Source organism: Mesoplodon bidens (genome assembly GCF_964165515.1).
Source record: "Mesoplodon bidens genome assembly, chromosome: 4".
NCBI classification, from domain to species: Eukaryota; Metazoa; Chordata; class Mammalia; order Artiodactyla; family Ziphiidae; genus Mesoplodon; species Mesoplodon bidens.
Genome location: NC_138160.1, coordinates 127,606,701 through 127,621,022, shown reverse-complemented (window position 1 = coordinate 127,621,022; position 14,322 = coordinate 127,606,701). Strand labels below are relative to the sequence as shown.

Genomic DNA, 14,322 nt, shown 5'->3' with positions numbered 1-14,322 from the left:
GAAGACAGTTGATTTAAGAAATAATACTAATTAAATAAATGTTCAGATGTTAAGCAGATATGTGAAGAATCATAATTGTTGTTCGTCACTGACTGAAGTTGGAAAACTCATTATCTTATTTGATCCTAAAATTTCACTTATTCAGATACTTATTCATTCGCTTGTTCAATTGTTTATTCAGTCATCAAACATTCATCAAGACCCAGTATGTGCCAGGCACTGAGCTAGGGGTGAACAAGAAACGTGTCCCTGACTATTGAGGTGCTCTTGGTCATATGTATTTTATAGAGGAGAAAACTAAGGCTCAGAGAGATGAAGTGACCTGCCCAAAGTTCTATCATAATAAAAATAATAGAAATGACTATTTACTGGGGACTCTGTCAGACACTATGCACATACTCCACGTATGTACTTTGTAGATTAGCACTGTGGGCACTAAGGGAGCGTGTAGCTGGCGGGTGAGTAACTTCTCATGTGACCTTGAGGAAAGTTATCATCCCTTTCCTGCTGTCAGTTTCAGGGAGCCTGATGACCTCTAGTTCTTCCACCTCTGAGGTCTGGGCAGAGCAACTAAGAGTAAGGACCAGGAGAGTGAGTTGAGAAAAGCCATGCATGGAAGGTGCCATCTCCCCCTTGGGTTTAGTCACTGCCATCCCTCAACCCCTGGCAGTAGGATGCAGTACAGCCTCCTAGAGTATGGTATGTGCCAATGATTCTCAGCTAGACTAAGGTTCCTTGTGCCTCTGTTCTCAGGCTGGGGCTGTTCCCTTAGCAAGGAGAATGAAGGCAGTGAGAACCGAGCTCCGGATTTTCAACAAGCTGACAGAGCTGCAGATCAGCCTGGAAGGCTATGAGAAGGCTTTGGAATTTGCCACCTTGGCGGCCAGACTCAGCACAGTCACAGGTCGGTGGTCCTAATTGTCCAGGGTATTGAATGGGAGGGGGTAACACTCCCTAAGGAGGGACAACAAAGTTGTAAGGGCATAGGCTCTGGAGTCAGACTCCGTGGGTTCAAATTCCAGGTCGAAGTGTCAGGGAGCCCCCAGTTAAGCAAGCTACTTAACATCTATAAACCTCAAGTTTGTCATTGGCAAATCAGGATTAAAAATGGCACCCACAGCAGGCAGTTGTTATGAAGACCGATGATCATACAGGTAAAACCCATAGCACAGTGCTTGGTACATAGTAAGTCCTTGATAAGTGTTACCTGTGCACACTAATTATTATATTATAGTTGGTATTATTGGTATTATTCTGAGTGCAGGGTAAATGGTATTTTATCCTATGCACAGGCAATGCCCCATTACAAAAGCACTGTGCCTTAACTTATTAATTATTAGTCAAGTACACATTTTCTTATGGAATTGAAATGTAAATGAAGGTCAGATTCCCATTAACCTAACTCCCTCAGTAGCTGAAATAGCTTGCATTTACAACAAAAGCTAATGAGAAACAGTGTAGGTCATTAAAACAGAAAAAAAAAGGCAGAATGAAAAAAGATAAACTCATCTTGAATGTTGGTGCTTGGGGAAAAGCAGGTTTTATTAGAGGATTGATTAGATGTAAAGGCAAATGGAGTCTTCTGTGATAATTCTAGAACGGACCTCTGGGCATTCTCAAGGGCATGAGATGTGGATGGTACTGGACTTTATTGTATTTAATTGCACTTCAGAGCTCTCTCTCTTTTCCTACCTCTCCCTTTACTGCAGAAAACCTTATTTGTGCAACTGTCTGCTAATCTCAGGAAGACCTTGGGGGCTCAGGCAGCTCCCTCTGGAGCATTCTTTATCCTTCCTTGGACAGAAGCTGAAAGGAGGCTATATCCACCATTTCATGTGACTCCCTGTGACTGGACTTTTCCATATCAGAGAGTTGGATTTTCTCTTTTAGCTTTGGCTTTTGGCTCTTTGAAGCCTAAAAGTGATGTTTTTAGATTGCATCAAATAGCCACCTTGCAAATACTCCAAAAACACAATTGGAAGCATTTGTTCTCTTTAAATGCTACTTTGTGTTAAAGGAGTTAGTTATTGAAACAAGAAATCCATCCAAAACCAAAACAAGCCAAAGATCCCTTAGACACCAAGATTCTAAAGCATGAGTTAAAAGTGAATGGGTCTCTGTAGCTTATTTGAGACTGAAAGCTGGTGAAGGGTAGAGGGTGACTGCTACTGATGGCAGCCCCAGAGAAGAACTCTGAAGAGAGAGACTTTCATGTGGAGAAAACATTTGTTATATGAAGTTATTCATTGTCAGAAATTCTTAGCTACTCCATCGAGCTAGTCTTGTCACCATTCCCATCACAGAGATTTGGAAGTAATTATTTCCCAGAATTCTGAGTTATAGTGACATCCACAATGAGAAAATTTTCCTCAGGAATTGTCCCAGAAAACCTTGTCCAGAACACATACTCCACTTAGTCACTCTCATAGATCCCTGTGTTTTCTTTTGTAGCACTTATCACAGGTGTAATCTTACCTTTGTGGGATTATTTAAGGAACGTCTGTGTCCTGTGAGACAGTAAGCCTCATGTGGGCAGGACTTCTGCTTTGTTTGCTGTGTCCCAAGCTCAGTCCCTGATACCTAGTAGATCTTCAAAGAATTGTACAGAATGAATGAGTGAACTAATGATGCAAAGTGTTGGCTTCAGGATATCTCTCTCAGTCTTCCAATTTCTAGGAGATCAGAGGCAGGAGCTGGTGGCCTTCCACCGTCTGGCGACTGTGTACTATTCCCTGCACATGTACGAGATGGCTGAGGACTGCTACCTGAAGACTCTGTCGCTCTGTCCACCCTGGTTGCAGAGCCCCAAGGAGGCCTTATACTATGCCAAGGTGTATTATCGCCTGGGCCAACTCACCTTCTACCAGCTGAAGGTAAGAGCCAGGCTTCCAAGGTCATATGAGAGCTACTGTCCAACTATATTCTTTCCTCACCCTGAGCCTTCAAGGTAAAGTTGAGAGGGGTAAGATGGGGAGTGTTGTCTCATAGGGTGGGGAGTGGCTCCTCTGGGAACGCAGTGACTTTTCACTTAGCCCCCTTGGAGACCTCAAAGAGGCTCCCATCTCTGCTGAGGAGGCAGGTCCTAGTTCTTCTCTTTTCTTGCCCTGCTGTGACTTCTGGGCCCACTTCATCTGTCAGGTACTATGGGCACATTGGTCTAGTGCCTGTGAGCTCCTCTAGGACCTATGAAAATATATGAGACCCAAAACAATACATGAGACCCCCAAACAAAAGAAGTATAAGCTCCAAAATTAAAATCAAAATTAATTCTCAACTGTATGTCTAAAAATGTTATAGATTAATTAGTCAATTGCAACTCACTTCTTATAAAGTTGTATAAACTATTTTAGGATAAATCTAGGTACGTGTTAACGTTTGAGATAATAACATGCAGGGTCTTAGAACGTAAGCAAGCCTAGGTCCTAAGAAGACCATAGCCCTGACTCTTCTGTTTGCTCTGCTGGAGTTGAATCCAGAACTTCTTATTTTTCCAGCCACTTCTAGAACTGTGTGTGGGGTCTATAATTCTCAGTTACAATTCTGGCCCTTGAACCTTGTCTCTGGGCACTGGCTTCCCTTACCAGAGGTCTCTGTCTGCTGCAGCACAACGCTTAATCTCTTCATACAGTGGCTTCTGAGTCACTCCTGTGTTTGGCCCCCAGGGGACCCTTAGGGCAGCTCTGTTGTCTTTTTCTTATTTGCCAGAGTGTTTCTGGCCTAAATTTATTATTGACTGATGAGGGTTAATGGGAACCAGTCATCCCTTTTTGAGTCTCACCGGAGGAACCACCTGTTCTGCATCCCAACCATTAGGGAGGGACATGGGGTAGTGAAGGACTCCCCCACAGTGATCTTGCCATTGTCCCACAGCTCCCAGGAAGTGGGACAAAGTATGTGTGATATGATTGCATCAACCGAGGGCTCTAGGGATTTCAAGGGAAAGCGCTCAACTCAAAGTAGCTTAAGCAAAGCAGGAGATTTTATTGGCTCAAGGAACGAGGACGTTCAGGTATAAGTTTAATTTCAGGTAGTTCTGGATGCTGGTACTCAAATGTCATCATGGATTTCCCCACCTCTCTCTGTATCTCTTGGCTCTGAATGTTTTTGCTTCTCTCTGTTTCTTGGCCTCTTCTCCTCCAGTTATTGACAGGCTCAAGCACCCTTCTAAAAGGGTGAGCAACCATTTTCTCTGTTAGGTCACACATGAAAGGTCCCAGAGAGTGACTTGGGACAGGTCAGCTTGAGTCATTTTCACATACCTGAAGCTCTGTGCCCAGGGTGATGCTGCTTCATGATTGTCTGAGCTTGGGTAGGGTGCCATCCCTGTGCCTGAGGAGGAGGGCCGCCAGGGTTAGCACTGTCACAGAACTGCAGTGGAGTTGGTAGGAGGAATTCCCTCAAGGAACCAGGAGAAGGGGGTGGGAGAGGATGTCAGGCAGACAAAAGCTAGTGTTCTTAGCTTTCCCTGCACTGCCTCTTAGCCTTTCCTGGAAATGTCTGCTAATGCTATCTCTTCTCTGCCCCCATGCCGGGGGTTAGGATGCCCACGATGCCACTGAATACTTCTGGCTGGCCCTGGCTGCAGCAGTCCTGCTGGGTGACGAGGAGCTGCAGGACATCATTAGGACCAGGCTGGACTACATCTGCCAGAGCCCCCTCTGGCATAGCAGCCTCTCTGGGCGCTCCTCAGAGAGGGCGCGGTGGCTGAGTGGTGGGGGCCTGGCCCTCTGAGGACAGCTGTCCCATCTCCGACCAGTTGCCATGGTCAGAAGCTACCTCTCTGCTCTAGGCTCTTAATCTGGGGGTGGGGTTCAAGTCATCACCTGGCCCAGCCTCTCATCTCAGAATGGGAAGAGCATAGTCCAGAGGGAGAGGGCTCATTCCAGGTCACACAAGGCATGGACGGTGGAGCAGGGATTAGGAGTCCTGGCTTTGTGTCTAGAACCTTTCCAGTAGACTGTGGCCCTTCCACACATACAGACCCTGAAATGCACTTTCTAGACACACAGTTCTAGAGAAAATGAGACCCCTGCCCCTAGAAAAGCTGTCTCCTTCCCTCAGTGAAGAAATGAGGCATTGCACTGGAGAGAAGACCAGCCCATTGGACTTTGTTCCCTTCATTGACTTTTCTCAGGGAAAGGCCCCTCCCCTTGCCAGCAGAGAAACTAGTCATTTGTTTTTTTTTCTCTCTTCAACCAGAGGGGGTGCCACTCCTCCTGTCACGGGGACTGGCAGGCGGGAATTCACCATGCTATTAGCTCAAAAGACACAGCCTCAGAATGGCCAGGTGGAGTGCACAGGAGGTGAGGTCTGATGTGGAGGCACCATCTCCATCCTGCCCCGAGGCTCTGCTCCCTCATAACCTCCCATAAACCCAGGAGAAGGCTCCCAAGGGTCAAAGCCTAAAAACTGAGCACTAAGGAAGTTATGACATAAATTACATGTAAATAGTGTATATTATTAAATATTGCTCATTTACGTTTATTCACACATTTGTCTCCTTAATAAGAGGGAAGATGAAAACTAGTTAGTTTTGCATATTTTATTAATTATATATGAGTCACTAGGTCCGGCCCACACAGATAGCGAGGGAATTACCAAGGGTGTGGATTCCAGGAGGTGGGGAGAAGCTGCCTACCACAGTATATGAGTCCCTTGATGACGGAATCAGGAATTTGCTAAGGCAGTGAGCTCCAAGTATGGTCCACTGACTGGCTGGGCCAGCAACATCAGCGTCACCTCTGAGATTGTTTGAAATGCGAATTTCAGGCTCCACCTAAGACCTCTGAAGCACAGTCTCTGGGGCCAAGGATCCCTGGCTTTACCCTGTTTTCCAGGTGATTCTAATGCACACTGAAGCACAAGAAGCACTCCTCTGGAACCATGGTTCTCAGAGAATGTGAAAAGGCATCAACCTGTGGAACTTTCAGAAAATGAACTTTCTGGTTCTTACCCCAATAATTCTGATTCAGTAGGCCTGGGAGACACCCCAGGAACATGCATTATTAACGAGCATCTCGAATGACCCTGATGCTGATGGTTCACTCTTGCTCGGAAATGTGGAAACATGTAAGATCTAGCTATAGGGATCGCCATCTGACCCCCAACAGCTTAGATTTACTGTAAAACCCTCTGCCCTTACTTTCTAGCTTCTTGGAGCAACCAGATGAGTAGTGGTGGGATGGGGGTGGTGAGTTGAGTCAATAGTGCACCTTCTAGTCACCAATGCTGTGTACATATCGGTACATCTTATTTTCTCTTAGGAGCTTGGTTGGTTGTTAAAATGCTCTCTACTCTAGAGTATTCTTCACCAGAAAGGAAATGAAGTGACTTAGTCCACTACCATGTAAGATAGCTGTGGTTTTGCTCCCACCACAAACCATAAAATCCCCAAGGGAGGGATGTTGAAGATGAGTCTAACCTCCCATGCAGAGTCCTTTCAACAACATTCCTGGGAGACTGACGGGGCACATGCATGCAGAATGGTTACGAATCTCATGTTTGCAGAAGGCTTGCTTGGCTCTGGGACCCACGCCATGAACCATTCTCCATTTGTTTCAGGTTACAGACCCTCTCCCTTTTCCCGACTGACCTATTACTCTCCTCTGGCCAGATGCCAATTTCTGTCCCTCTGATAGTGTGGTTCCTATAACTGGTATTGGCTGGTGGGTGGAGAGTAAAGAGGGTCATTACCATACTTAATGTGATTTAATGTTTTATTTTAACATTACATTAAGATTTTTCTTCTCCCCATCAGCTACATCTTACCATTGGCTCACATTGAGCTTATCATTTGAAGTCTCTTCTCACCTGAGTTTCTGTTTGGCCAGATATTTCTCAATTTTTACAAGTATACATATATATATATATATATATATATATATATATATATATACACACACACACACACATAAATACATATACATATATACACATAAGTACCTACACACATATCTATACATGTATGTATATATATACATGTATAGATATATATACATAAATACATATACATATATACACATAAATACCTACACACACATATATCTATACATGTATATATATTTAGGTGAAGGACATTATATCTACCCATTTTATACTTCATTGGGAAATTTGGTTAAACTTTTCTGATTCTGTGTACTTTTTAAAATTGAATTATAGTTGATTTACAATGTTGTGTTAATTTCTGCTGTACAGCAAAGTGATTCAGTTACACATACATATTCTTTTAAAAACTCTTTTCCATTATGGTTTATCACAGGATATTGAATACAGTTCCCTGTGCTGCACAGTAGTACCTTGTTGTTTATCCATTCTGTATATAGTGGTTTGCTTCTGCTAACTCCAAACTCAATCCACCCCTCTCTGAACCCCTCCCCCTTGGCAACCACAAGTCTGTTCTCTATGTGAGTCTGTTTCTGTTTTCTAGGTAGGTTCATTTGTGTCATATTTTAGATTCCACATATAAGCGATGATATCATGTGGTATTTTTCTTTCTCTGAGTCCATGTTGCTGCAAATGACATTATGTCATTCCTTTTTATGGCTGAGTAGTATTCCATTGTGTATATATACCACATCTTTTTTATCCATTCATCTGTTGCTGCACATTTAAGTTGTTTCCATGTCTTGGCTATTGTGAATATTGCTGCTATGAACATAGGGGGTGCAGGTATCTTTTTGGATTGTAGTTTTGTTTCAGTGTATGCCCAAGAATGGGATTGCTGGATCATATGGGAACTCTATTTTTAGTTTTTTAAGGAAACTCCATACTGTTTTCCATGGTAGCTACACCAACTTACATTCCCACCAACGGTGTAGGAGGGTTCCCGTTTCTCCACACCCTCTCTAGCGTTTGTTATTTGTAGACTTTTTAATGATGGCCATTCTGCCTGGTATGAGGTGGTACCTCATTGTAGTTTTGATTTGCATTTCTCTAATAATTAGCTATGATGAGCATCTTTTCAGGTGCCTCTTGGCACCTTTATGTCTTCTTTGGAGAAATGTCTATTTAGGTCTTCTGCCCATTTCTCGATTGGGTTGGCTGTTTTTTTGTTGTGAGTTGTATGAGCTATTTGTATATTTCGGAAATTAAGCCCTTGTCACTCACATCATTTGAAAACACTTTCTCCCAGTCTGTAGGTTGTTTTTTGTTTTGTTTCTCATTGCCTTTGCTGTACAAAAGCTTGTCAGTTTGATTAGGTCCCATTTTCTTTATTTTTGCTTTTATTTCTGTTGCCTTGGGAGACTGACTGAGAAAACATTGGTATGATTTATGTCAGAGAATGTTTTGCCTATGTTTTCTTCTAGGAGTTTTATGGTGTCATGTCTTATATTTAAGTCTTTAAGGAATTTTGAGTTTGTTTTTGTGTATGGTGCGAAGGTGTGTTCTAACTTCATTGATTTCCATGCAGCTGTCCAACTTTCCCAACACCACTCACTGAAGAGACTGTATTTTTTTCTATTGTGTATTCTTGCCTCCTTTGTAACAGATTAATTGACTGTAGGTGTGTGGGTTTATTTCTGGGCTGTCTATTCTGTTCCATTGATCCGTGTCTGTTTTTGTGCCAGTACCACACTGTTTCGATTACTGTAGCTTTCTAGTATTGCCTGAAGTCTGGGAGGATTATGTCTCCTGCTTTTGTTCTTTTTCTTCAGGATTGCTTTGGCAATTCTGGGTCCTTTATGGTTCCATATAAATTTTAGGATTGTTTGTCCTAGTTATGTGAAAAATGTCATGGGTAGTCTGATAGGGATCTCATGAAATCTGTAGGTTGCTTTGGGTAGTATGGCCATTTTAACAATATTAATTCTTCCAATCCAAGAGTGAGGGATATCTTTCCATTTCTTTGTGATTCTGTGCACTTTGGTTTACCTGTAAGTCTGGTAAATTTGCCCTTAACCAGGTCAGTTATAAAAATGTTCAGCACATTTCCAAAGACAAGGATAAGGCTATTTTTTTAAATGAGAAAAACATTGTGCTGTATCATTGAAATGACTATATCCTGTATGCAAATTACTCTGCTGAAATATTCTTTAAAAGTGTCTGAAAATTCTGTTTTAAAGATGTGGTGAACTGTTCCTCCTGGAATCATGTTGATGCTGTTTTTCATGATCCACAGAGAGTGAGTGAAGTGGTGTTTGGGCCTGGTTTCTATTTAAACAGGTTTCATTATTCATAGGTAGTAGCCAAAGATGAATCAGTTACCCTCTTTTATCCTAATCCTCCCCCAAAACTTAGTGGCCTGCCTGGCTTCTGGCTCCTTGCATCTAATCTAAATAAAGAACAAGGAGGGAATTACAACATTGTGGAAAACCTGTAACATGTTTTCTCAGCTTTCAGTTACATTACTTCCCTATTCATCCGAGCTAATGCTTTGAAATCTAATATTGCTTTTATCCTTTTCTTATTTGCTTTTCCATTATTTAAGATGTCTTTATATTGTGTGTGTGTGTTTGCTTGTGCTTTGTAAGTAAAATGTAACTTTTTTAAACATCTTTATTGGAGTATAATTGCTTTACAGTGTTGCGTTAGTTTCTGCTGTATAACAAGGTGAATCAGCTATACATATACATATATCCCCATATCCCCTCCTTCTTGCATCTCCCTCCCACCCTCCTTATCCCACCCCTCTAGGTGGTTGCAAAGCACCGAGCTGATCTCCCTGTGCCATGCAGCTGCTTCCCACTAGCTATCTATTTTACATTTGGTAGTATATATATGTCCATGCCACTCTCTCACTTCGTCCCAGCTTACCCTTCCCCCTCCCCGTGTCCTCAAGTCCATTCTCTATGTCTGCATCTTTATTCCTGTCCTGCCCCTAGGCTCATCAGAACCTTTTTTTTTTTTTTTTAGATTCCATATATATGTGTTAGCATACGGTGTTTGTTTTTCTCTTTCTGACTTACTTCACTCTGTATGACAGACTCTAGGTCCATCCACCTCGCTACAAATAACTCAGTTCCGTTTCTTTTTATGGCTGAGTAATATTCCATTGTATATATGTGCCACATCTTCTTTATCCATTCATCTGTCGATGGACACTTAGGTTGCTTCCATGTCCTGGCTATTATAAATAGTGCTGCAATGAACATTGTGGTACATGACTCTTTTTGAATTATGGTTTTCTCGGGGTATATGCCCAATTGTGGGATTGCTGGGTCATATGTAGTTCTATTTTTAGTTTTTTAAGGAACCTCCATACTGTTCTCCATAGTGGCTATATCAATTTACATTCCCACCGACAGTGCAAGAGGGTTCCCTTTTCTCCACACCTTCTCCAGCATTTATTGTTTGTAGATTTTTTGGTGATGGCCATTCTGACCAGTGTGAGGTGATATCTCATTGTAGTTTTGATTTGCATTTCTCTAATGATTAGTGATGTTGAGCATCTTTCATGTGTTTGTTGACAATCTGTATATCTTTGGAGAAATGTCTGTTTAGGTCTTCTGCCCACTTTTGGATTGGGTTTGTTTTTTTGATATTGAGCTGAATGTAACTCTTTTGACAGAAGTTTATCTGGGGAAAGAAGTATATAGGGGTGGACAGTTTCAGAAATGAAGGGAGTAACAGTTCACCAGGGGGTGGGAAGACCTGGATCTTGGTCTTGAATTTGACATTAAATTATGATGTGACCCTTGAGCATGTCACTTAACCTCTATAAACTTCAGACCTCTGATCTCTAATATAAAAAGTATGACCTCCTGCAGGTTCCTTTTCAGAAATTTCCAAGCTGGTTATTTCCAAGCCATCTGAACAGGAAGAGAGACTTGTATCTGGAAGATGAAATCATGTTTTTATGGCCCAGTTTTTTTCTCTTCTTTTTTACAGGTGAGTAAACTGAAAAACAGAAAAGTAATTTTCTCCCTGCCACACAGGTAGTTGTGGCAAAGACAGCAGTACCTTGGGTCCAAGGACTTAGCTGCACAAATGATTCCTTCCGGGCGATTTTCACAGTTTTATGCATGCATGCATACGTGCACATTTGTGTGCACGTATGTGCACATGCATATGCACACTTGCATTTATCACCATATGTGCCACCTGAACAACCACTTACCAATTTTTTAAAAATTGATTTACTTCCTTTACTCAATATTAATTTTATAAAGGATGACTGGTCTATGCAGAAGAAAAACATTGCTTTCTAGAAAAAGAATTACATAAATAAAAACAAATACAATGAAAACAAACAATGCACTAAATTCAAGCTAGATCCTGTTGCTTATGGCAAGTGCCAGCTTAGGCTTGATCTGGCATTATTTGAAAATAAAGAGATTAGCAATTGACAGGGAATGTTGAAGACAAACTAACACAGTTCTCCTTGAGCAATCAAGGAAACAGAGCAAGCAGTGCAAACGACTGACCTCCTCACAGTGGGAGTCAATGCTATTCAATGCCATGTCTGGCTGCACACTTCCCACTTCAGGGAAGCTGGGACTCAGTTGTATAAGAGGGAAGGGACAGATATGAATATGGTCCAGGATGGGTAGCGCTGTGATGGGAGCTAATTACAGGGTGCAGTGAGAATTCAGGGGAGAGGATTTAACCCAGGCATGGGAGCAAGAGTATCCGGGAGGGCTCCCTGGAGGAAGTGACACCTAAACTGAATCCTGAGAAAGAGAGGTATCTACTTAATTCTACCTGCAGCCTGGGTGGGGTTCACAGACAGGGTATGTGTCAAGAAAGGTCCAGAGGGTGGAGAGGGCCTGGGGTTTTCTGAGAACAGCAATGAGTTGAACAAAGCTGGAGCAGAGTCAGGGAGGTAAGGAAGGGAAGTGAGAGAAGACTCTGGAGAGGGGAGCCGGAGACAGATCCTGAGTGTGAGGGTGAGCCACGAAAAGGTTCTAAGCAGGTGAGAGAGCTATGCTCAGATTTGTGCTTTGGAAAGATGAATCTGGAAGCAGCCTGAGAACAGATTACAGAGCAGCAGGAGGGAAGGTGGGAGACCCATTAGCTGGATATTGCAACAACACACTCCAGCTTTTATTTGGATTTCACCCGTTTTTCCCCTCAAGTCCTTTTTGTGATCCAGGGTCCAGGGTACAACATTGCATTTAGCTGTCGCATTTCCCTAGTCATCTCTGACCTGTGATAGTCTCTCAGTCTTCCCTTGTTTTTCATGATCTTGACCTCCTTCCCTTTTGATAATTGCTCCCATTGGGATGTGTGGACAAGGGGAAGGGAAGAAGGAAAAATTAAAGAGGATGAGTCGTGCACTCACCACGGTAACAGTTCCTAGTGGGGGCAAGGGAGTCAGGCATATGTGGGTTAGAATCTGTCTCTTACTAGCTGTGTGACCTTCAGCAAATTAATTAACTTCTCTGAGCCCAGTGTTGTAAGATTTGTATCAGCACACGTAAAAGTACTGAACACACTCAGTGCCTGGCACATAGTGTAAACACTAGGTGACCTGATAGATTTGTTTACCTTCTTTATTTCATAGATGAGGAAATGGCTGAGGCACATCTATCTTTGGGAGCAGGGCTTTACCTAAGGAAGAAAGAAGCCTGATCCAAGACTTAAAACAAATGAGGCTATTTTTAAAGCAAATTAAAATGGTTTTAATGGTTTATGTTCTAAAAAATGCCTACTATGACCCAACCATTAGTTTATTTATCTTAAAGTTAAGATTTACTCTTTTCTATACTAGGTTTTATTTGCCACTTTGCAATTCAGTCATATTTTGTTTCTTTCTTGGTGTAAGTCCTGAAGTTCGGAAGTGCAGCCAGACTTAGAGCAGTGGCTGGGAACGCTGTCCTGCATTCAAGGGCACCTGGGTCTGAAGTTGGCTGAGTGACTGGGCAAGTTACTCTATACTCTTCAGCCTCAATTTTAACTCTGCTTCGAGTTTTACTTGAGACCTCAAGTATGGATGACTAGGTATGAGCCCTCAATTCATGGTAGCTCTGATACTGAAGCAGGACTAAGTAGATTCTTAGTAAGTGTATCTGGTTCTGGGCTCCGTATCTTAAGACTGTGTTAGGGTTGCTGGTGTCTTGGGACCTTTACCTCTTGGTGAGACCTCTTGGTGGAGGCCTATCTCTTGGATGGGACAGCACATCTTTCCAAGTCTGTACTCCTCTGGTCACCCAGCCCTAGTCAGTTATTTTAGAACTCAGGGGCATTAGAAGATGGAGGCTGCTGGCGGTCCCAGCTCTGAGAACATGCAGTCGGTTCACCTTCCTCCAGGAAGTGTAGTCTGCCCAGTGAAGCAGAGACATGTGGCTGCTTAGGGGCTGGGGAGGCTCTGCCCAGCTGTGATGTGTGATAGGGCAGAGGTGAGACCAAGGATAACTCAGTCACGGGGCTGCTCAGCTTTGTTTTCGGGAGAGACTGTGGAGGCAGGTGGGAAGGAAGGACACTGTGCTTTCAGAATTATTTTAAAGGTGAGAACGCCGGCTGCCACTTCTAGTGCTGCCTTGGACTCATTGCGCAGGGCATCAGGATAGCTCAAGGGGTGCATTCCCCCCCAGGTAAGCTTCCAGACAGGGGGGTATGGGGTGGATGGCTGAGGTCTTCCTTCTCCATGAGAAATCAAGAGTTCCAGCAGGGGGCAGTAATGTCTCTCCTAAGTAGTATATCATTACCAAAGAGTGTGTTTAGGAGCTCTGGATCAGCCTACAGCAATGCCTTTCAAATTTTTTGTTTGTTTGTTTGGTTTGGTTTTTACTATGACACACAGTAAGAAATGCCTTTTACATTGTATCTCAGTATGCATATGCACAAATATACCTATAGTATCGTTTGACAAAACACCATTTTGTGCTTACACCACGAAATGCACTTTGATCTATTCTATTCATTTTTAAAAACATTCTATTCTAATTAAAAAATACCCAGCTTATGACCTGCTAAATTGATTTCTAGATTCACTAATCTGCAGTTTGAAAAGCATTGACCTGGAGGGCTCTGGCTTTTGTTCTTTCATATATATCATTTGATGGGACAACTTTACTGAGACCAGAGAATGTGTACATATCAAAACAAAAATAACGGTTGAGATTTTTGAATGAACGTTATGCATTAGCCCCTATGCAAACCTTTTTGAGAACTCTCTCATGTAATCCAACAACACTTTGAGGAAGATACTATTGTTTTTATCTCCACTGAGGTTTAGAAAATGGAAATGGCTTGCTTAAGTCCACAGTTAGTAAGTGGTCGAGGTGAGAGTTGAAGTCATGTCTCCCTGATGCTGGAACTAGGGTGCGAACCCATTACATTATGCTGTGCATCTCTATCAGGTGACACATCACTGGGACAGGTACCATCACTAATGTGATCATGAATAGAAGCAAGGTTAAAACTTGTTTCAGCAGCCTGGAA

At 42.6% G+C, this 14,322-nt stretch overlaps 1 protein-coding gene across 4 annotated transcripts in view; it reads left to right on the top strand.

Moving 5' to 3' along the window:
- The window catches only part of SH3TC2 (SH3 domain and tetratricopeptide repeats 2), a 58,849-nt gene extending 52,699 nt beyond the window's left edge, over positions 1 to 6,150 (top strand). For all 4 annotated transcript variants that reach the window (XM_081233971.1, XM_081233973.1, XM_081233972.1 and 1 more), the window contains 3 exons: positions 754 to 904; positions 2,677 to 2,873; positions 4,540 to 6,150. In XM_081233971.1, the coding sequence (XP_081090097.1) occupies positions 754 to 904; positions 2,677 to 2,873; positions 4,540 to 4,731 (540 nt within the window). In that variant the 3' untranslated portion in view covers positions 4,732 to 6,150. The remainder of the gene's footprint in view (positions 1 to 753; positions 905 to 2,676; positions 2,874 to 4,539) is intronic.
- Positions 6,151 to 14,322: the final 8,172 nt, after the last annotated feature.